At 34.0% G+C, this 23,188-nt stretch overlaps 1 protein-coding gene across 3 annotated transcripts in view; it reads right to left on the bottom strand.

Moving 5' to 3' along the window:
• The window catches only part of RPGRIP1L (RPGRIP1 like), a 73,758-nt gene that overhangs the window by 17,248 nt on the left and 33,322 nt on the right, over positions 1 to 23,188 (bottom strand). Inside the window, exons 15-22 of one of the 3 annotated variants that reach the window (XM_059824692.1) lie at positions 21,545 to 21,686; positions 19,136 to 19,518; positions 15,804 to 16,012; positions 14,510 to 14,576; positions 12,742 to 12,758; positions 10,998 to 11,160; positions 9,785 to 9,864; positions 16 to 199 (exon numbers count right to left, since the gene is read on the bottom strand). In XM_059824692.1, the coding sequence (XP_059680675.1) occupies positions 16 to 199; positions 9,785 to 9,864; positions 10,998 to 11,160; positions 12,742 to 12,758; positions 14,510 to 14,576; positions 15,804 to 16,012; positions 19,136 to 19,518; positions 21,545 to 21,686 (1,245 nt within the window). Of the gene's footprint in view, positions 1 to 15; positions 200 to 9,754; positions 9,883 to 10,997; positions 11,176 to 12,741; positions 12,759 to 14,481; positions 14,577 to 15,803; positions 16,013 to 19,135; positions 19,519 to 21,534; positions 21,687 to 23,188 lie in introns of all 3 variants that reach the window. The other 2 variants (XM_059824694.1, XM_059824693.1) reach the window with 2 other exon arrangements.

Raw genomic sequence — 23,188 nt, 5'->3', positions numbered from 1 at the left:
GTACATCACACTTACCATTGCTATAGTTATAGTGAATCCTCTTACCACCTGTTGGTTTTGGAAGTGAGAGTGGGGTCTCCTCTGCAAGGAAATTGTATAATCTGCATTCTACAAACAGCTGCTGTATTGTTTCATCTGATGCAATTCGTGACTCAGTAAGACTGAGCGATATAATTTCAATCCGGATTTTTTCAGTTGCCTATTTAAAAACAAAGCACAAACATAATACAAATTATTTTGTGTTTCTTGAAGTGTCAACACAAAACAAACAAACAAACATACATGTGAATCATTGGCTATTTTGTATGATTAACACTGATCGATTGATTTTGACATAGACACAATGAGATTCTAAAGCCCCAGGGTTTGTAGTTAAGAATATTGTTGCAACAGATACTGATTTACATTTGGTGTTGAATGTTTTTGCAATAGTCATACTCTGCTGGAGAAGATTAGGTTAAGGTTATCTTCATGTACAAATGGTATCTGAACCACAAATTTCAGTTGCCATTATTTTTAGCTACACAGCAAAGTGATCCTGTAATGCTTCAAATAGTCTCAGTACTATTAGGTACCAAGGTTTTCCAAATGAAAGAGAACTGTTACTCAGTGCCTACTGCAGACTATACTACAAATAGTTCAATAAAAAAAACATCAAGTCACAAAGTAGTTAGGCATGTAAAGTAGCACTTTATTTATACAGAATTCAACTTCGTATACTGAACTTTTCCATTTAAATCAAATATACATTTAAAAGTTAAAATTAACAATATGATAATAAATTTAATATCCCAATTGTTCTTCACCAGAGCCTATTCTTATTATTTTTAACTAAAATGACATTTTTCTGTTGCTTATATGAAATTGTTTCATACTGATTGGCAAAGTCTATGTTATTTGCGTACAGATAAATTTTAATAAGCTATATGTATTTAAGTGGGAACGTCAGACTCAACAGAAAGAGGCATAAATATTTCCCTAGGTAACTCTGCAATTCAAAGACAGAAAAGCCACTATGGTTTCAAAATTGGAGTACATAGGTGACCATTCAAAGATGAGATTCTTCAAAGAGCAAACAGAACATGTTGGAGTTCAGAAATCTAAAAAAACCTTTTTTTACTTCTTTTCAAGTTCATAACTTTATTTAAGATATTTCCCCATATGGAAATATTTTGACAATTTTTGATTGTAAACTTAGGTCACTTGAAGTAATAAACTATATTCAAAAGATTAGCTTTCTAGATTCAGTGTTGGAACTGCAAGTCAATATTCTAATTTATTATGGAGATAGCTTATTTTTTTCCAAGCAAATTACATAATTAATCAAACTGAAAAGCAGGTGTTATCCTACTGTAAAAATATCCATCATATAGAACAATTTCCATTTCTGTCAAGCCCTTTCAATATTTGATGAAGTAATTTTACCCCCTCCTTTCAAAAGACATTTCCCTTTATTATGTATCCTAAGACACTTTAACTAAAAACCCAAATCTGAATATTTCAATAAGGTTGTTTTATTATTCAGTAGATTCATGGAAATTTTACTAGGATGACAGAGAAAATTCCACACCATTCTGTCTCCACTAATACAGGTACACGGCTTCAGCTGGCAATATTACTGGGATTAGCATAGAATGATGAAATATTTAAAAGAATTTTTTTTCTAAAATCTAATAAATCAAATGACTGCCAAATGTCATTAAAGTGATGGTCTTTGACTTGAATATGCTTTTCATATTCAAATTTGAAAAGAAAGAGATGAAAGCCTGGAAAGGTTACTCAGTTTCAACTAATAACCTCAAGCACTCTACATTCACATGCATAAAAAATGAAATTGGCTCTATTGTCTAATTTTACTTCAGAAACAACTCTTTTCTTCTTGCACTGAAGAGATATATTAGCATCTGTATTTAAAGTGATACGCTGAGTGGTTTTGTTTGCCCCAAAGTATTTAGCAGCTATGTCACACTAGTTTGTACACAGGCAGTAGTTTATGAATCAAGTCCAAATACAATATCCTGTATTATTAAGTATTCCGTTTACATATCTTAAAATTTGTTTGACATATTTAACACTTGTAATTGCATACTGTAGGCAAAGAATATTACAGTTTTTCATGGATAGCAGGGTAAATCCAGGTATTCCGCTTTCTAACTTATAAGGAAGCAAATAAGTGAGTCATACTATTAGAAAATAGTAAGAAAAAATAATCAATTACTTTAGAGCTTAACAGTCAAGAATATCTTAAGGCCTAGTTTTGTTAATATTAAACATGAATACAGCATATACAAAGGAGAACATAAACTGATTAAAAGAAGATATTTACAAATAAAAAATACAGAACTGCTTAAGAACAGCAGAGATAGCATGTCATATTTCACTACTAATACAAAAGCATTTGTATTATGTAGCTAAGCTGAAAATATATGTAGCATCCAATATACGATAAGAATTAATTTTTAAACAACCATTTATATTTCTATGATGCAGAGTGAAGTATGTTATTTAAATCTTTTCCTAAGTTGTTTTCTTTAAACCTTGGTCTCATTTATTAGGTACTATTCAAGTCCAAAATGGGTAGTTTGTCATGACCAATTACTTCCCACAAATCATTCTACTTTGGATGGGAATAAAATTAGTCTTTAAATTTAAATTTAGTATTTAAACCAAAATATAATATGAAATTTCCTCTAACAGACAGACTGGACACACATATTAAAATAAAGAATACTAAATGCTTTCAAAGACTGTCTCTGAGAAACAGGTTCAGTGCTTTCATTTCAAGTGAGGAAAACATGGCCAAGATACTTAGTCTATGTCAATATCCTTTCTTTACCATTTAATATTGACTTGTGTTAATTAACACTACCTAGAGATTTGGAAGAATCACTGAACTCCTTCAACAAGCTTTAGGATTAGGTTAAGTACTAAATGTATTGGACATCACATCAGAATTTGAAGTCTCAATATAACTTTTCTCATCTTTCTGATTTCTGAGATTAAAAAAGCTTTTTTTAATTCCATAAAAAGTCTTGACTGCCATCTTCAAGAAGCTTTATATTCCATATTTCGATTCCTTTTTGGTCACAGTAAAACGCTAAGACTTGATGTGAATAATAAAATTCCAATTGACTCAAATGGGCCACAATAGTATCCCACAGAATTAAGGGTTTTACAAAAAAGAGAACAGCAGCATTGAAAATGCCTTGCTTATAGGAACAATGTAAACAATGTTCTTACTTTTCACATCCAATTTTAACTAATATATTGCCCTTGAAAAACTCAAAATAACTTCTTAACTCTAAGATGAACTTGAATCCTATCTTATCTTTACCAATGCTCAAAAATATTTGTTTTACTCCTTAATGTTTTATGTATTTATTTCCACAGTCCACTTATTCACTTGTTCCCTTCTTTTTCAAGCAGAGAGCATTTCAGATAAACTATAAGCTACTGTCCAATAATCACAAGTAATCATCCATTCGCTATCAATACTTCAATCACTATCAATATAACTTGATAGACAAATATATTTATTGAATGAGAAATCATCCTCTTCCTCTATCAAGTGCCAAATTCCTGTGATCATCTTATTAACCATGTCAGAAGAGAGCTGCAAAGGAATGCTATCACAGGAATGTCAATCTAATTTAACTGTTCAAAGACACAAACGTTACTCATTAAGTAATTATGATTAGCAGGTCAAAATCTTCCATATACACATAAAAATGCATATTACAGAAAACTATTCTAGTCCTTAACTGTATGCTGTGGTTTCTCATGTTAGGAGCAACATAATCTGTTTTTAGATTTTCCCCACAATGGTGTAGATGTGAGAATAGAAAGAGGGATATGGAAATGCTCCCTGTTCCTTCTCCAAACGGATGGGACTTACACAAGTGCATGCACTTTATACTCTCCCTAAGACCTGGGACAAAGAGATCTCTGTTCAATAGCACTTTTGGAGTCGGATTGACTGTGAAGGAGGGAAAGGCACATATAATCTTCCCCCAGCATCACTGTTTTTGCCATGTGGTAGGAGGAGAATGCAATGGCACAAGGTTAGCACCAAAATAAGGTTCGATGCAATCCCTTCAGCTCTGTCTAGAATTAAGAACACACTAAACAAAAAAAAAAAATCTATTTGAGACAAAGAGTACGTCTCTGATTGCTGCCATTTTATCTAGTGGAGTCCAAATTCATCATTTTCAGAGCATGAATTAATCTTTAATATCTTCAAAGGCATGAATTACTTGCTACAGCTTGAGACAATACAATGATTAGATACTGCCTCTTCTATGCAAATCTATAACTTATCCATCAATGCATTGACTTCTTTCAGAAAAGACAATTTCTAATTCAGTATAAAACACCAAATATTTTAGAAAATTCGAAGTTCTTGAGGGATGTGAAGCTTTCCCACCATGACAACTATACATCTGAACTTAAAGTCACATTTGCACTTTGCTCAGAATACAACTTTTGATCACTTGAATAATACACTTTTTGCCCTTCAAATGGCTGGCCTCCCCCACCCTTTCTGAAGAATAAACATAAAATTGTTCAACGTTTCTCCTGAAGTTGAATTCTTTTTAAAGATTTAGTTTTGCAACTTGCCTGTGGCACTGCCTCAACTAACAGCTTTTGAAGATAAACTGTTTCTAGGGATGAATAAATACAAAAAAGCAGATACATCTAGAGCTGTTTGACTGGTGAGATACAAACTTCCTTAACTCTGAGTTTCATTTTCTTCCCAAGAAGTGGGGATGGCTACATAAACAATATTGTTACAGTCCTGAACTAAGCTACACCCCTCTCTACTGCAGACTATCTCAAAGAGGAGACTTCATTCTTTTTTTTTAGTGTTTAAACACTCACTGTTGATTATACCACCAGATAAAGAACAAATACCAACTTTATCAAATCTCAAAGCCAGTTAGCTACATCAGTACCAACTAGTCACACAATTAAGTAATCCAAATGCTCTGTAGACTTACAATTAACTTTCATTTCAAAAGGAAGCATGATCCTTAAGTAAATAAGCATGAAAGACTGAAAATTTCTCCATAAAGACAGGTCTTTCTCTGTACATTTTTGGTATGCTAATACACATCAACATTTAACTTACAGAAATAAGATGAAATAAGTAGCAGTATTATGTAAAAAACTAAACAAAGACAAATAGAATTTCTGCTTTTGTATATATCTATGCATGTATTTTTTCTATAGGTAGATCTTCTGGTTCTGGTTTGATTTAAAAAATAAATTAAATTTCAAAAATCTGTATTTGAAAGTTAATCCATTTAGGAAAAAAACCCCTTAGTATGGGAAGAAAGCAGAAGTATCAGTATAGCATTTTCGTTTGTTAAGAGTGTAACTGTAGTGAAAAAAAAATAATCAAATTGCACATTTTTAATACAGCTGTTCTTTTTATTTAGAGCTTTAATACTTAACATTTGATACTGTGTCGTCATCCCCCCCATTATAGTATTGCATGGGGACAATATCAACATGCAAAAATAAATGGAATTTGATTCTCTCTCATATTATCCACAGTGTGGAAAAAAATTATGCTTGGTGATATATAACACAGCTAATCAAAACTCAAATTTAATTTCAAATCCCATCCTTTGCTTTCTAGACCTCCAGTTAGAAAAATACTACTTTCTACTTGTAAAGTCACCATAACTTACTTCCATGTCAATAAGCTCTGATAAATACAGTCTCTCAAATAAGCAACTGAGGAGCATTCATATTCATAACCACAAAAAATATTACCAGCTAAAATATTACCAGTTAAAAATGGCTCCTGTTGATGCTTTTCCTGTGGGCTTATGCACTCAGCCTCAAATCTGACTTTCTATTTAAATTAATATTCTGACTAATTAGTTTTATTTGTTACCTAAAAAGTAATGGGTTAGCTAATGACTTAAGAGTTTGTTAATCATAATCACAGTCTTAATAATTTTAAAAGCTGGTGTTTGGGGTTTTTTTGGTATTATTTCTCCCTCTTCTTTCAGTTCTTCCATCAAGAAGAATGACTTGTAGAACATGCTTCTAATTATTACTTCAAAGTATATTTGACAAGCGCTAGAAGTTGTAAATCCATCATTTCCATGTAGCACCTATTCAAACTACTGTCATCTCAAACTTTATGAGTGGTAAAAGACAACTTAGGTCTTTCCTGGATTCTTCAAACCTTCACTCTTATACTTTAGTTCCTGTCTAATAGTGACCATCATAGCAAACAATCACCTTAAAGATGGAGAAAGGTAAATGCTCCTTTTTAATCTTAGACCCATCAGTGCTCCTTGAAAGTACTGACTATAAAGCTTCAATAAGTTACTTTTATCTTACTCTGATGAGATAAGTTCTGTTTCATGAATTTTATTTCTTGTTTTATTAAATATGCTGGTGCAGCACTTCCCCAATTTCTTACAGAAGAAAAGCACAAAGCAACTAAGGTTAGATCTAGACAAGACTAAGAGAATATAAAGGATTAGTATTTCTGGCACAGTAGAATCAAGCCAACTCAGCAACACAGGGTAATACTAAAACCCTATAATTTTAGTTCTCTAAATTCAGATTAGATAGTCACAGATCAAGGCAGTTTAAGAAAAGCATTGAGCATTCAGAAATCTCCCCGAAGTACACCAAAGGTACTCAAGTCCTGCAGAAAATAAATGTAAAGAGAAATCAAGACGGCCAAAATTTAAAATTGCAATACAATGACCAAATAATTTTCTTTTTTTCAGTGAATGCTCTCTCATAAGAGGAAATGCACTATTCAAGTAATTGTACAAGAAAGGCATAGTAAAAGGAAAAGTATTTATTGCTTTGCTATACATAAGCTTTATGCTTTACATCTTCCCACCTTTGCACAAAGATATTTCATTAACCAGCAGAATCACAAGCAATTGGTATTGCTTTTTAATGGTGTTTAAGAGAGATTTTAATGTCAAAATTAATTAGACCCTGAGATCTTAGTTTACAGGAACTGATAATGACAGTTTTCAATAAACTGCTATTAGCGCAAGATAATGCACTCACAGTATCTGCAACAAAAAAGAGAGACGTAAACACACCTATAGTAAAAATGGGACCACCAGCGAATATATTGTTTTTGCCAATAATTGCCTTATGGGCACATTTTAAGACAACTCAGAAGCTGACAGCAGTAAATTTTATTGTGATAACTGAATGCTATATTATCTCCTGCAAGGATAAAGCATAGACATGGAGGTGAAACGGAGGAGGGGATGGAAGAGAAAAGATTTTTTTATATATATATATATATTTTAAATATAAAGACCATGCCAAAGAAAATGCAAATTCCCAGTTTTGATGTCTATTTTGAGAATCTGAAACAAGGCTTTTAATCAATGTATTATACATCAAATTGATAATGTTAACTTCTGATTATTCAAATGTATGAAATATTCATAGAGAACTGTCCAAACTTTTACATTTCTCAGACTTCTTTTCTCTATTAATTATCATGCCTGGAAGCTTTTTAGTAAAAGCAGCAGCCATCAGCCTGACTGAACCTGACAAGCTAGCAAGGCCCAATTACACTGGCACTCTGTGGCACTTTGATGTACTGGAAACGAAAAGAGATAGGGGCAAATTGTATAGCACATTATGTTAATGACTTGATTTAATCCAGCCACTAAACTTTATGTAGCCTGTTAAAAAAGATGCTAACACTAATTACGCCACTTTGGAAAGGAAAGAAGGGGACAAGCATTTCATACCGACAAAGTGAAGCTCATAAATGTTGTAAATGAAATGAAACAAAATGAAGTAATCTATGATTAATTATACATCACAGACAAGAAGAAAAGAGAAAGAAGCAAGTGGTACAGCTAAGTACTGGAAAATCTGTTAGATACCCTTTATGATCAACATATCTAAGAAGTAACCATGAACTGTCTAATTTGCAACATGCAAAAAAGAAACAGTATGATCTTAAATGGCTTAAACAGTTTGGCATACAACTCAGATTTATAGGATAATTAGCATAACGATCTCTAAAAATCACAAGTCTTATTTACAGTGTTTGATTACCAGCAGGAGATTTATCTCAAAAGATAAAAGGCAGTTATTTTTAATCTTAAAAAAATACCAATTCAATCACAATTTTCACGTGCTGTATTCTATAATTAACCCAAGATTTCAAATATACCAATGCCTATTTTTAAAATCCAATTTGTATCAAACATGTTGCCTTAATAGTTTAAAGCTTTTGTTGTCTTATCTACCCTTCTTGAACATGCACTTTGTTACCAGAGGAACAGAGCAATGGAGAGAGGTAGAAATTTCTGAATGAAATTAATCTACACTCAAAATCCTCTCAGAATTGTTCTTAAATGATAAAATGAAATCCAGGATAACTAGAAATATATAGACCAACCGTATTATAGTTTGACTTAATGGTGATGAGTAGCACTCATTTTAGTTCTCAAAATTACAGGAGAAACAATTTTTTAACGTTTTACATATAAACAATGCAATTCTGTCTTCAAAAGTACCTTCTGTGTCTTTCTGCAGCATATATAAGTGATAGCATTTCTAAATCTCTTCTACAACTTAGGAAAAAAAAAAGGAGCAATATTTCTCCTACAAAGCATTGCTTCTTGTTGCTAGTTACTTTGTAAGATGTCACACAGCCTTGAAAAAAGGATAAAAACCCCCATCAAACTACCCCTAGGTTATCACATTGCAGAACATTAAAAAAAGTTAAGACTGATAGGATATAACAGTACACCCCTGTTCCTTTAAAAGAAGGCTAAGACAGACCAGAGAAGTATTAACTGTTAGAAGTAGTATAATCAATTTCAAGTGCTAGTTTTGTATGTTTTAAGATTGTTCAGTCAATGTTAGATCTAAAAGGATGAAATATTCTTATTTTTTTAGAGAACTATACTATCAAAGTACTGGTCGAAGTAAATTTTCCAAGTTCGTATTTTGCTGTGTTATTTTGTATATATGACATTATGCTCATTAATTGCTGGTTTTAAGAACAGTCAAGAAAATATCTTTACTGTACATGCCCACAAATAATAATAGAAAAAGAAGTACACTGAAGTGATTGGATACTGTACGTGTACAAACTTTATTGAAAACAGTTCTAAAACTGTTGGGAAGTCAAGAACAAAAATAAATCTATGTGGATGAACTAGAAAATATATGCAACGTTTGCATGTTATTAACAACCTCAAGCTTATGCAATTGCCATTTCAACCACATTCAATCAAGTCAACATACTGGGATGAAACACAGTGGGTAGCTAAGCATTGTAGATTTATAACATGCCTTGACAAGTGAAATCATCCTCCCCTTCCTCAGAAAGCACTGGAAGAAGCAGAAAAGCACATTTTCCCACATAAAGACAACAGGTAGGACTGAACAACAAGACTAAGTTCTTGATGTTCACATTACAACAGTTATCCTTCATTAGGGACATTTTGTGCAGGACTAAAATTTGAATTCAGATTGAAACTAATTAGAAATATCTACTTCTAAATGTGTATGACAATAATGGAAAAGATGACAACAAATTTCCGCATTAACAAAACACCTATAAATCACACGCACAATACAGTCAGGTTAACTTTTTTTCTGTGAAAAGGTGTCTCTTTGAACTGGAAACAGGAAAACATGCAATTGTTGAAAATGCCTTAGAATCTGTCCTTAGATATAGTAAAGCTACTCTTAGAGGACATTAGGCTTAGAATCTTTTTCTTAGACTTACCAAATAATTGCCATAAATACTCTGACCCACCTGTTTAATATTCTTGGATACTGGACTTGAAACAATACAGTCATCGCTGTCAGTTATTATTGATTCAATGGCATCATTTTCTTGTTTATCATCTTGATCTGCAAAAAAAACCCAAAAACCCACAAACCCCAATGTAGTTAAAACCCCCTGTATTTGTAGACCACCTGAGACTTGCTGAGAAACCTGATAGCAATATATTTGTTTTTCTAATAAATAAAGCATAAGTGCCAGGTAAATCTTCTCTTCCTTGCAGAAGATTAACACTGGCAAATCAATGACCTTTAAAGTAATCTAAATTGTATTTTCTTCTGATTTCCTAAAAAAATAATAATGTTTCCCAGATGAAAATTGATGAGTGGAATGATACAAGTCCTGTGATGAACTGATATATGAACAACAGTTAGCTTTATAAAAGAACATAGCCTGAATTTGTGATTTCCTCTGACTATATTTAACACCATGCACATGTAAAGAAGAATGTACTTTTTTTTTTTAAAAAAAAGTAGTTCTGTATGCAGGTGGATTATTTTCTGAAGCATTCAGGTCTCTTTTCTCTGCAGCAAATTACTTATAAACACAACAGGGATTCAACATCATGGTTTTCCAATTTCCAATTTTTCTAATGAATTCTTATGCAGAAGCTGCAAGCAACTGAACATAAAATTTGAGCATTATGCTTTTACCTTAAACTTGGTATCATGGACTTGGTTTATTTCAATGATAAATAGTTTAAGCTCAGAGGTGGAACAGGATGACCCGGCTTTTATAATCTTTAAATAAATCTGCCTTTAACACAGATGTGATAAGACATACTACCCTTCTCACTGTCTGAAAGGATTTGATATCAGCATTGGCTATTATCTGCAGACAAAAGGATCATATTCATTAAAATAGTCTTTAGAACAGCATAGTTCTAAGGGAGAATATAAAGACATTTAAAATAGAAGCCAGGTTTCCTTTAATATTTTATGAATCTAGGTCAGATACCAGATTTTTGCATTCAATTACAATACAGTTTCCATTTGGGAAGAAAATAACACCACCATATCCACCACCCAGTTTCAGCTATAAAGTATACCGGAATATCATTTCTGTCATGAAGCTTCTCATAATGAGGCAGCTCCCACTGCTAGTAAGAAATGCTTAAGAAAATGGAGAGAGACATAGATTTATTAAGAAAATACAGTTACTTATTCATAAAAATGAACTCTACCTTCTGGTTCCAATTCTTCAGTTATTTCTGTCTCATCTCCAGAGGTAACTGAGCTTTGGTCAGCCAACTGCCTCTCTGACAGATGTGAGAGGTCTTCTTTTTCCTGTTGAATTTCTTCAGCCATCTCCTTCACCTTATCATCTGCTAGCCTTTCTTGTTTAACCTCATGTACCACATGCTATATAAAAATAAACAAACTTACGGTCTTTATAACACTCCTTGAATAGTGAAAGTTACTGAAGTTCAAAACTTGAAGACTTATGGCTCACATTCCTTATACATAGCCTTTAAACAATTACATTGCTTACACAGTGCAGGAAGCTATGAGAAGTTGTCAACTGCAGTAACAAATAATTGATAACAGTAGAAAGACAATTTTCTAACGATGTATATTTGTGAAAACATAACTATTACAATCATTTGGTACCTGTCAACATACATACAGCCTGTTAGATTTCCAGATTCATTTATATTTCAGCTCTTTCAGTTCTACACAACTCAGTTAAAAAAAAAACACCACCAAACCACCACCACCTTACTCAGTTGGCAATTTTATAACTTAAATTACACAATATTTTTGGTTTCAAAAGTAAACTAAAATATAATTTTAAAAAAAATTGGCTTTGGTACAAAATACAAACATGTTACCTAAGGTAAGGGAACTTTAGTGTATAGCTTACTCTGAAGTAGTCTTATTCCCTTCTTTCTCTTTGAGTACGATTACATAGAATAATACCTCATCAATGGATATAACATTACAGACATGGCATCTTCCATGGAAATTTGCTGGAGACCTATGCATTATTTATTATCCAACAATTCTCCTCTAGGACTGAATTTTCCACAGAGACACTGACGCCTCACCTCCCACCCTCAGAATCCATGAGATCACTTTCAGCTGTCCACAGAACATCTGGGTTTTCCAAAACTGAACCTGAAGAGTTATTTCTATTCTAACACATTTGGAGCCACACAAAGCAAAGCAATGTTAACAAACACTTAAGAGCCTCATTCTATAAACAAAGGTTATCCTTGAAGTTTTCAAGTCATAGAAAACAGACTTTACATCTCTTATGCTCCTCCTTGGCATAGATAATGCGTCATAACCACTGTGGTTTAGACAATGTTTGGCCATTCTTTTTAATTCCTTCAGTGCCAGACTTGCATTCCGTGGATAAAATTTTCAGAAAGAGAATACTTTTTGATTATTCCACTTGACCAATACCACCTGATGTGGTAGGAGACTTAACTTCTCAAAGTCCCAGATCAGCTTTAAAGTAGAAAAGTGAAAGGAAAAGCCAGGGGTTAAATGTCGTGTTACACCACTAAAAACTACAGTTTGCCAATCTGCCACAACTTACTTTCACAACCAGTTGGACCATTACAAATTACAATATTTAATACTTTTCTTCTGCTTGGAATGCTACCTGTTTAGCAATATTCCAAAGTTACTGAATTTCTTCTTCTTCATTTCCCCCTGCTATATAATGGTAATTTTCAGAGGGAAGACAAAATAAACTTCAACCAAACATAGAAGGAAGTAAGTAGAGATATTCCTCCCCTTCTAATGGCCAAAAAAGCAAGATTGTCATCACAAGGAATCACTTTTTTCATGTTTCAGAGTTTTTGAGATCTTACTTGACTGTAGTTTGATTTTTGATGCATGACTCCAAAGAAATAACATACACATGGAATTCAAAAGCCATATATTATATAAAACCACCAAACCCGAATAATCTCATACCTCGGAAACACTTGGAACTCTTGAGGCCTTCATCTTCTGTGCAAGTTCCATGTTATCTTCAACAACAGAGCCCTAAGTTATAGGTAAAATAAGGGGAAGCCTTTAATATATAGCAGACAAACACACAAAAGTAGGTAAAAATTTACTGGTGGAGAAGCATTTGGACAGGAAAAAAGGTCCTCCTTTGCTTCCCTGCATTAGCATTACTGCTTCTATCCTCTGCTATAGCTTCTACCTATGAGGCTGGACAATTCTTACAAATGGTTTGGGCGAGTCAAACCATTCATCCCACTTTTTAATGAGTCTCCTTTTCCAAAAACAATGATTTGCTTTGTCCTGCGTCACATTAATATCCAAGAAATATATTCTCTGCTATTCAGATAACAAACAGAAAAATGAAACAGACTGCTACTGTACAGTTTTAGTCTGTTGAACTTCTAATTCTCTTGCATGGACACTCTTGCCATTTCACCACAAGATTTAGACATCAGAGAAACCCCAGCTATTTCATTATTTAGTTCTAACAGTACTTTTGTCCCTAACCAGACAGTGAGGCTTGGATTTTTAAAACAGCTAAGGGAGCTGCCCACCCAGTAATGAAGATTTCTGATGGAGACAGAGCAGCTATCTCCCTTAGAAAATCCTAGTTTGTGAAAAATTGTAGAACTTTGAGAAGTTACTGTTTGGACAACTGAAGATACATTCTGTGTGTAACTATATGGCTAACATTTCAGTTTTCCATATATTTAAGCTCTCAAAAGATTTGATTTCACCAACATTTGACTTTTTTTTTTTTAAGTTAATAAATACAAGAGATCTACTTAATTCTTAGTTCTAGTCTATACTGTATGGCTCAAAACAAAGTTACAATCACGGTAAACCAAACAATAGCAGAAGAACCTGTGAATTGAAAACTGATGTTAACATTTCAAAAAATAAATCCAATCAAGGCATTTACAAATGAAAAAAAAATTATCACAGCTAGTTTTTTGTTAATTAATGCAACATAATATAATCAGCTAATAATAATACTCATAACCTTTTAAAGTGTTATGAGTATGTTAAAGAACCTACCTTAACTTACTGGATTTAAGCAAATGAGTAAATACAGCCTATTCTCAGTTCTCTGAAGGCAGATTATTTAAGATCAAATGAAAATTTACACCATATAGCAGATATGTTTGAGTTAGTTCCATGCAGACCCTCCTAGAGTCTGGAAGGATGTACCCATCATAGTGCATCCCAAGTTCAGAAGTGTAATTGTTTTCACAGTGTGTGTAATCTCAGCTGATAAACCTTCTTTAAGAGGTGACTCCGAACTGTGTCAAATTGTGTATCTCATTAGCACAACACTCAGAATCTGTTTGGATCAAGCTGGTTTCTGTAGAGCCATTTATATGTCTGTGCAAGTGGTATACTGTACAAAGACCCTTTAATTAATAACCCAGAGAGCTGAGAAACACAGCGCAGAGACAGTTGATTGGTCCTGTTAGAATCTGCCGTAAGTCTATGAAAGTTGAAGCTTGTAAACTGGAGGCTAGCAAGCAATTCTGAGAGTCACACAAATATCCCCGTATTGTATCCCCCACCTATATGCAGTACTACGCTATCATTCATTGCCTGGGACATCCCAGTTTTGTGCTGCTAAAATAATTGAGTGTTCTCGATTATTAGTTCTACAAATTGTCCATACTGAGACATAAGTAGCCTTTCTTGCTTCAACATGCGCAAGCAAAATACTTAAAACTTACTGCCATCTGTATTGTACCAAGATCTGGAAAAGATACTTTCTTGTCTGCTTGAGCTGCACGCTGCCTTGGTTTGGGCGTTGGTTTCTGTAATAAAACAAATATAGTTGAACACCATTTATTGCCATATTCTAACCATCTTTTTTACAGTAAATTTTGAGGGACCCCAATTTTTCCTCAAAACCAAATCTAACTGCACTAAATTCAATTCTAAACAGGCAAGATGATGTAGATGATGTTTGAACAAGCAACCCCCCCAAATGGAGATACCTTTCAAAATTCAGCCACAAATGGGCGTAAAACTCTACAGAACATCTGTGGAATGCAATGCGAGTTCCAAGTGAGAAATAATTGTAGGACTGAAGCCAGTGGTATCATATATGTAGCAAAATGATTTATTATTATAATTTTTTGCGTGCTTGATTTCTTTTCTTGTTCTGTAGGCTTACCATATCTTTGACACCTTTCCTCATGCCACTCCCTTTGGAGAATTTTAACACAGAAACAGAAAAGAGACTGGTAATAGCTGCAAGATTAACAAATGATCCAGAAATATTTCTGTCATGATATTATAATACAGAAGACAAAAAATAATATAGAAGGAGTGGTTTATTAATCTTCATGCTTTACTCTCTTGATGAAGGTAGAAATTATTCTCCATTTCCACTGATTTTTTATTTTTTTTTTGTTTACACAAAAAAATTCCTTACAGTACTTTTAATTTATGAGTGATTTTTAAGAAGCTATTGGGTATCTTAGCACCATGCTCCAGGCACCAAAATAACAAAGAGTATGGTGCAGATACACCTATGTATCTGTACATATGGCTTGGGTCTGGCTCCTTGAGAATTCTTTTGGCTCAAAGCTACCCCAAATAACTGAGTTCTGTCTGAGTTTCTAAGAGACCACAGAATCAATAGCTGATTTCATGACTGTCATAAATTTCAACTGTAGCCCTGAAGTTGCACAAGCATGTGACTGCATTTTATGTAGGACATCTACATTGGAAAGAGAATTAATAAGCACTAAATTTATAGGGAAGACATTTAATGTTTGTTATTTCTCCTCTCTTTTCTCCCTGCCCTTTTGCTGACCAGTTATCTACCATTATAAAGACTTTTAAACGTTCTGGATACAAGAAAGATTTCACTTCCCAAAGGAAGTCAGAGATGGTTGTTACATGAAGTATTTGTACTATGCATTATTTTACAGTAAGGACAAATCCTGCTCATCAGGGAAGAACTAAATGACCTGCTGTAATAGGTCTTTTATATCTCTCAACTTCTGTGATTTGGTTAAATTACTTACTGTCACTGATGAAATAAAAGAAGGAGGCAGGGCTGGAGTCTGCATTTTTTCCTCTGCTAGTAATTTAGTTGCCATTGATTTCTCATTTTGAATATAATTCACTAAGTCTGCAGCCATTGTTGATCCACTTGGTGGTAGGTAGACAAACTTCCATTTTAATTCAACTGTGATGGTACCAGTAGCACGTCTTTCAGAATCTGTTAGTTCAAAAGTACCTGAAAGCAAAATGCAAATCTTGTCTGAATTATCTTATTCTATACATATACAAGAAAATGCAATGCAAAACTGAATGGGATTCAGGAATTAAGTAACTTAATAGTCTCCATTTTAGAAGTTAAATAGTGTCAAAATACTGTGTTTTGTAGATCCAAATATATCCAATATAACACTGTGGACATTCAAAAATACAGGATTTAAAAGGGACTGGATTACTGTGTTCATTCAAGAAGTCCTGTAGGTTTCTCGGATATCCAATACCTTATAACTAATTCTTATTGGCATCTTTCGAAAGATCTAACTAAAACATTTCCATGTTTTACTAATACTAACTTTTGTTAAAGAAAATTTAAGGGTTTTAAAAATCTGCGAGTTGCTAAATCTTTATTGAAGAAGAAACACCCAAAATTCACTTGCAAATTTTTTCCCATTATCCATTTATATGGGATAATTATAGAATCATATTTTAAAATTTTCATGATTGCCTTATAGTTGACAATGAAATAATCATTAAGCAGCTTTTATATTATAAACACCATAGCAAATTTGTAACTGATATCAACTTGCAGGGAGCAGTTGATGCACTGAAGGCAGGGCCGGATTTAATACAGTAGAAAAATGGTCTGATGGAAACCTCACGAAGTTCAACAAAAGCAAATACAAAGTCCTGCATCAGCACAGGAAGCAGAACAGACTGGCCACAAGCAGTCTTGCAGAAAAAGAGCTGGTCCTGTTTCACAAAAATAATATAAGCCAGGCAAGCTGTGTCTTGGCAGCAAAGGATGCCAACTGCACCCTGGCCTGTATTAGCAAGAATGCAGTCAAGTAGGTCCAGGGAAGTTTCATACTTTCTCTACTCAACATCGATGAGATACCATCTGGAATACTATGTCCAGTTTTGGCCTCTCCAGCACAAGTAAGACATTGACATTCTGCAGCAGATCCAGCGGAGGGCTATAAAGAGCTTGAGGGCATTGGAGCACATGACATAGAAGAGGCTGAAAGAAGTGATTTGTTCAACCTTCAGAAGAGGAGGCTCAGAGGGGATCTTATTGCCACCTATCAGGAGGGTGTGGAAAAGACAGAACCAGAGGTGCACAGCAGAAGGACAGCCAACAGACACAAATTGGAACATGGGAAATCCCAGCTCTGTAAGGAAGACATTTTTATTATGAGGGTGATCAAACATTGGAACAGGTTGACCAGACAGGTACTAGATCTCTGACCTTCAAGATACTCAAAATTTAACTTGGCAAAGTCCTGAGCAACTTGCTGTACCTGGGTCAGGAGGCTGGACTAGATCATATCAGGAGTTCCAGTCGACAATGACTCTAAGATTCCAAAGCAGTACATTTTGAAAGTCAGGTTTCAGTCACCCCTTCCAACCTGATGTTAAGACTAACAGGGCCCTTCTACCTATTAATGAAAGATACTCATAATATAGTAGTGTGAGAAATATAACTGGTAAATTTGGTAGGCTTCTCAAGGCAAAAAACAGTGGTAAAAGACAGATGCAAACAGATTACTAAAATGCTAACAAAAAAGAAAACCTCAATAATTGATTAGCACTTGAATTTAGTCATTGCTAGGGTGACACATCATTCCAACTATAATTATTTATCAAATCATAATTATTCCATACCTGGGCCAGTACAGAGAACAGAAAAAGGATTTAAAAGACTTTTCATCCATGCTAAGACCATGATAAATGAATGTTTGGACACCAGGTTCCTTTGATTAAATTTATTTTTTTTTTTACTTGTGGATTTTAAAGAAAATATTTACTTCTTTCTCTTAAATCTCAGAAAATGTCATGAGGGGAAAAAAATCCTGCTATTGCAATCCACCCTGTAAGGTACAGGCATCCTGCTCAGATTCATTGTTGTTGATGGATAATCACAAAAACAAACACCACTTTAAAATTTGAGTTAAAATGCAACAATGCTGGAACATTCTGTTAGTACTGTCTTACTAAACAACAGAGATATTAAAAACTTCTTCTCTCCCTTGGTCTTTTCTTTCTCTAATGTTTGAAGTTTAATGTTTATATTAAAAAATTCATTCATCAGTTTCAAAGCTCTAACACAGACTTTTCACTAGCCACAACTTAAGTAATACTGAGATGCAAAATTTCTTTCCAGGATTTCATTGGAGTTTAAAATTCTGTCAGACATGAACAGTGGATGAACGGTATGGGTTTTTAGAATCATAGAATCACTTAGGTTGGAAAAGACCTTTAAGATCATCGAGTCCAAATGCAAACCTAACCCTGCCAAGTCCACCACTAAACCATGTCCCTAAGCACCTCATCCACATGTCTTTTAAGTACATCCAGGGATGATGACTCATCCACCTCCCTGGGCAGCCTGTTCCAATGCATGACAACTCTTTTTGTGAAGAAATTTTTCCTAATCTCCAATCTAAACCTCCCCATGCACTACTTGAGGCCATTTCCTCTTGTCCTATCACTTGTCACTTGGGAGAAAAGACCAACACCCACCTCACCACAACCCCCTTTCAGGTAGCTGTAGAGAGAGATAAGGTCTCCCCTCAGCCTCCTCTTCTCCAGACTGAACAACTCCAGTTCCCTCAGCTCCTCCTCATAAGACTTGTGTTCCAGACCCCTCACCAGCTTCGTCGCCCTTCTCTGGACACACTCCAGCACCTCAATGTCCTTCTTGTAGCGAGGGACCCAGAACTGAACATAGGATTCGAGGTGCGGCCTCACCAGTGCCCGGTACAGGGGGACAATCACTTCCGAGTCGTTCTGGCCACACTGTTTCTGATACAGGCCAGGATGCCCTTGGCCTTCTTGGCCACCTGGGCACACTGCTGGCTCATATTCAACTGGTTGTTGATCAACACCCCCAGGTCCTTTTCCGTCAGGCAGCTTTCCAGCCACTCGTCCCCAAGCCTGTAGTGTTGCGTGGGGTTGTTGTGACCCAAGTGCAGGACCCGGCACTTGGCCTTGTTGAATCTCATACATCTGGCCTCGGCCCATCAATCCAGCCTGTCCAGATCCCTCTGTAGAGCCTTTCTTTAGTTTGGTTCTTAAAGAGGTTTAAAGAGATACTAAACAGGAAGTGAAGATTTTGTTAAGTTTAAAGAGGTCTAATTCTTACCTGAGATACATCTGTCATGGGCTAAAGAAATAAGAGGCACAGTGGCTTTCCCTACATAAGCACCTTCTTCCGTTTCACCATCATCAAATACATAAAAGGTTACGAATTCTGATTTTAGGTATCGGTCTAAATCTGCATTCATTGGCACTTGGAAACACATATGGTCATCTATTTGTGGGTTGTTGCTGCTAGGAATGATGGGAGTATCATGGTCTGCAAAATCAAAGAACTTGTAGACAACATAAGGATTTGGCTGAAGATGTTTTTTTCGGGACTGTAGATTGTTACAACATTTTATTGTAATGTGGAGTTCATTTAAATTGCCATCTGTTGAAGTGCTGACTTGGGCAGTTCTGAGTATCTGCTGCTTTAAATGAGAAAGAAGTTAAATTAAAAACATTAGAATTCTTATGTTGGCAAACTCTAAGAACTATATAAATAGAAGAAATAATCAGTTATTTCAATGACGCTCCAACTACTGTTGAATTTTATATGTCAAAATATTACTTGTTCCATAAATTCAATGACATCTTTCTTGGGTTGTTGGTATAAGGAAAGAAAAGGTTAATCCTTTCAGGTCTGTGATTGTTTGCTTTATTCTTCTAAAGTTTTATGATCTACTTGTCATTTGATTATCTACAAAGCAGTGAAGATCACAGTTTTAAGAGTGATTCATATCTAGTGCCACTTTAAAGTTAAGGATTCTGATCCTGACAGCTATTCTGTGTCAAGAAATTTTCATAAATGTAGTCCCTTTTATATATGTTCTTTTCAATAATTAAAAATGTACTGCAGATTCCTCTGGTTTTTTTCTTCCTCCAAAACCTTTACCTACATAAACAACTGACAAAAATTGGAAATCAGCATGCGAAGAGTAATAATAAATGTTTGAGATAAATTAAAAAACTCAATGATGTCACAAATTTTTTGAATTACTTATCAGTATGGCTTGTACATAATGTGGAACCCCTAGCTGGCAAACTGGGAAATTAATTTTAATAAAAATTAAAGAATAAAAAGAAAACAAATAACATGACTATCTTAAATGAGTAATCCCCATCCATATTGATCTCAAAAGGCTCTACTTTTTCACTGTAATATGTCACAGCTATTTGCATTAATTGTGCATAATTATCTTGCTTGTGGAAGCCAGAGTTCTGTCTTCTGGTATATGGGGAAACACGTATCAATTTGATTTCGTGTGATAAAATGTTCAATATTTTGATTAAATAATCCACACTGAAATAGTTAATGAGAAAACCAAACATGACAGTTTAAGTCCTTAATACACAACCTTAAGACTGCTATTTCTGGCTACACACAGAATTGGAAGAAAAAAATTTATAGCCATTTATATACATTTTATATGTATGTTTAACTAGTGAAAGCTTAAATTTTGGAACGCACAACTGAAGCTACTTTTGCAGCTGCAGACTGACAGAACCCTTAACATAATGTAACCATCTGCTATATGACTTTTAGTATCTGCCATGAAACATTTCTGAAAACTGCAGTGTTTCAAACAGCTCTGTAGAAGCTGTTCTTAATTTCTGCCATTTTTCCTATTTTATTTTCTCCTGTAGAATCAGTATATTTCAGTTGCCATGTTTAAATTCGCAATTTTACAATAATTACAACAAAATGCTCTGTTCCACATGCCTTATCTTTCAACTGTGTTTGGATTGGTAACACAACTAGAAATAATATAATCAAAAATAGAGAAAACTAAATAACAGATTTTGGCATTTAACAATGGCCAGATTTCGTGAGTTAGTTAAAAATACCTCCGATTCTTTTAAAAATCAAATTTAAAGCAAATGTTACCAAAGACGAAGTTATTCTGAAAATGCCTACACTGACCTTTAATAGAATTCATACACTAAACATACTTCTCAGATTACATCATGGAATCCATTGAGATTCTAGTATAATATAAATTTACATTATGGAATAATATAAAACATTACAGTTACTCCAGACTTACAGTAATTTAAACAGCTATAGATAAAATAAATTGCCCGTTAGAATACTCTAAAGTGTTTTAATTTATACTTTTCAACCTGATTAATAATTGTTTAAGAAATAAAACCAAACACATCTGAAAGTCCCTTATTTTTCTGTCTGCGACCCTTATTTAAAATATTCTAGTGATAATTTCAGTAAAAATAAATAACTGAAGTTGAAGACTTTGCCTCTTCAGGAAAGCTATAATCCAACTGGTTCTTTAACCCTTCATACGAAAAACACGTCATTCAACTGCTAAAGATATTTTCCAGTTCAAGAACCTTTAACTTTGTTAACCTTGAACATATTAAGACTTGAAGTAAACTATTTGAACGGAGAAAGTTATTTTGAACAGTTTATTCTATCAAAACTATGAAGTACAAACCCAAACATACCTGGGATGGTTGTTCACGTTCCCTAAAATTGGATGTTATATACCCCAGAGCCTTTGATCTCTCTCTGTAGAGACTAATAGCTTGATCCATAGGAACTCTTAACCTGATCCAGTATTCTATGGTACCATAATTTTCAATGTTTTCTTTGATTCCTAAGGAATAAATACGTATGGGATTGCATTAATTTTCTCTTCAATATTAAAGTATTTAAGTTAAAAGCTAGGAAAGGCTACAAATTCAAGATTAGTTATCTTGTGATTATGCATTATGACAGTGTTTGTGACATGATATATGCAGTTCACATTAGAAACAGAAACAACTCCTCTGGCTCTACATGTATGATCCAAAACATGACCATTTTTTCATATTGTAATCTGCAATATTTACTGTCCAAGCTATAGAGTCAAGTCAAGTTCATTATTTTAATCTCTTTAAGGCAAATAAAGCTTAGGACAGCTCTGTATGTCAACAGTTGGAAATGTCCCATAAAGTGGTATGCAGTTTAAATTACTGGCAAAAATACCACTTCATAATGGCTTATTAAACCAGATTTTTGACAAAAGTGGGCAGTTAGAGGTCTCTGAATATACTGACCTGACAAAATACTTCTAAAGGAGCAACTAAGCAGCACAAAATATTAAGTATTTCTTAAAAAAAGGCTTGTCTGGGATATCTTAAAAAAATGGATTAAATTAAAAGGAAAAAACATGCACAAAACCTAAACCAACTCCCTCATAGATTATGCTACTATATGAAATATTATTAACTGTAATCACCATCATTTACACCTTTTTGATGCCTTACGACTATTATATGAAGATCTCTGACTTACCAATTTAAATTACAACCATTGCAACCATTTCTTCCTTTATTTATTGATAAGGAATGAGGGGATATATTTATGACATTTGGGCCAGATATAAAGCACTGATGTTTGATAGTCTTATAATGCAGAAATGGTTTTGGTTTTAATGTATATTCTGCCAACAGAGAAATTGCATATGCAGAAGTGTAATATATTTAAATGAAATTAAATTCTTCTAAGACTTCACTGAAATTACTGTGTGTTTCACAGTTGAAGTAAGTAGGGTCCCCTTGTATCAGTAACAGTCTCAGAGGATGAAGGAAACTTGCATTAAACAATGAAAACACTATTAACAATATATAAAATAATAAAGCAAAATGAAAAAGACTATCAGTGTTATTTTAAAATATCTTCTCTACAGTATTCATAGAGAAATTCTAACATATGAATAGTACTACAATGCAATCAAGTACGCTGCTCTACTCACTACTTTTCTCCATGTTGTTTTTGTATAATTCTGTTGAGTAAGGTGATACTTTTATTAAAATTCTTTACGTGTGTAGTAGTAACACTTTGCAAGTAACTTTTATACAAGACAAAGAATCACTTGCTATTTTCTGACAAGATTCTATAATGCCATTTCCAGCATGTCACATACTTCTGTTGTCACGTACTTCAGGATCACTGTATTAGCACCATCTTTGTCCTCAGCCATTATGGGCAAAACTGCACCTGTCAGAGCTTTCCCACAACTGTTGGTAGAATCACCAGAACATGCTGCACATCCAACAGGAAATACCATGTTGTGTAAACCTTTTTTTTTTTTCTTTTGAAATAGTAATACATAAA

Source organism: Gavia stellata, chromosome 15 (genome assembly GCF_030936135.1).
Source record: "Gavia stellata isolate bGavSte3 chromosome 15, bGavSte3.hap2, whole genome shotgun sequence".
Lineage (NCBI taxonomy): Eukaryota > Metazoa > Chordata > Aves > Gaviiformes > Gaviidae > Gavia > Gavia stellata.
The sequence above is the reverse complement of the archived record's forward strand: the minus strand, read 5'-3'. Positions and strand labels throughout refer to the sequence as shown.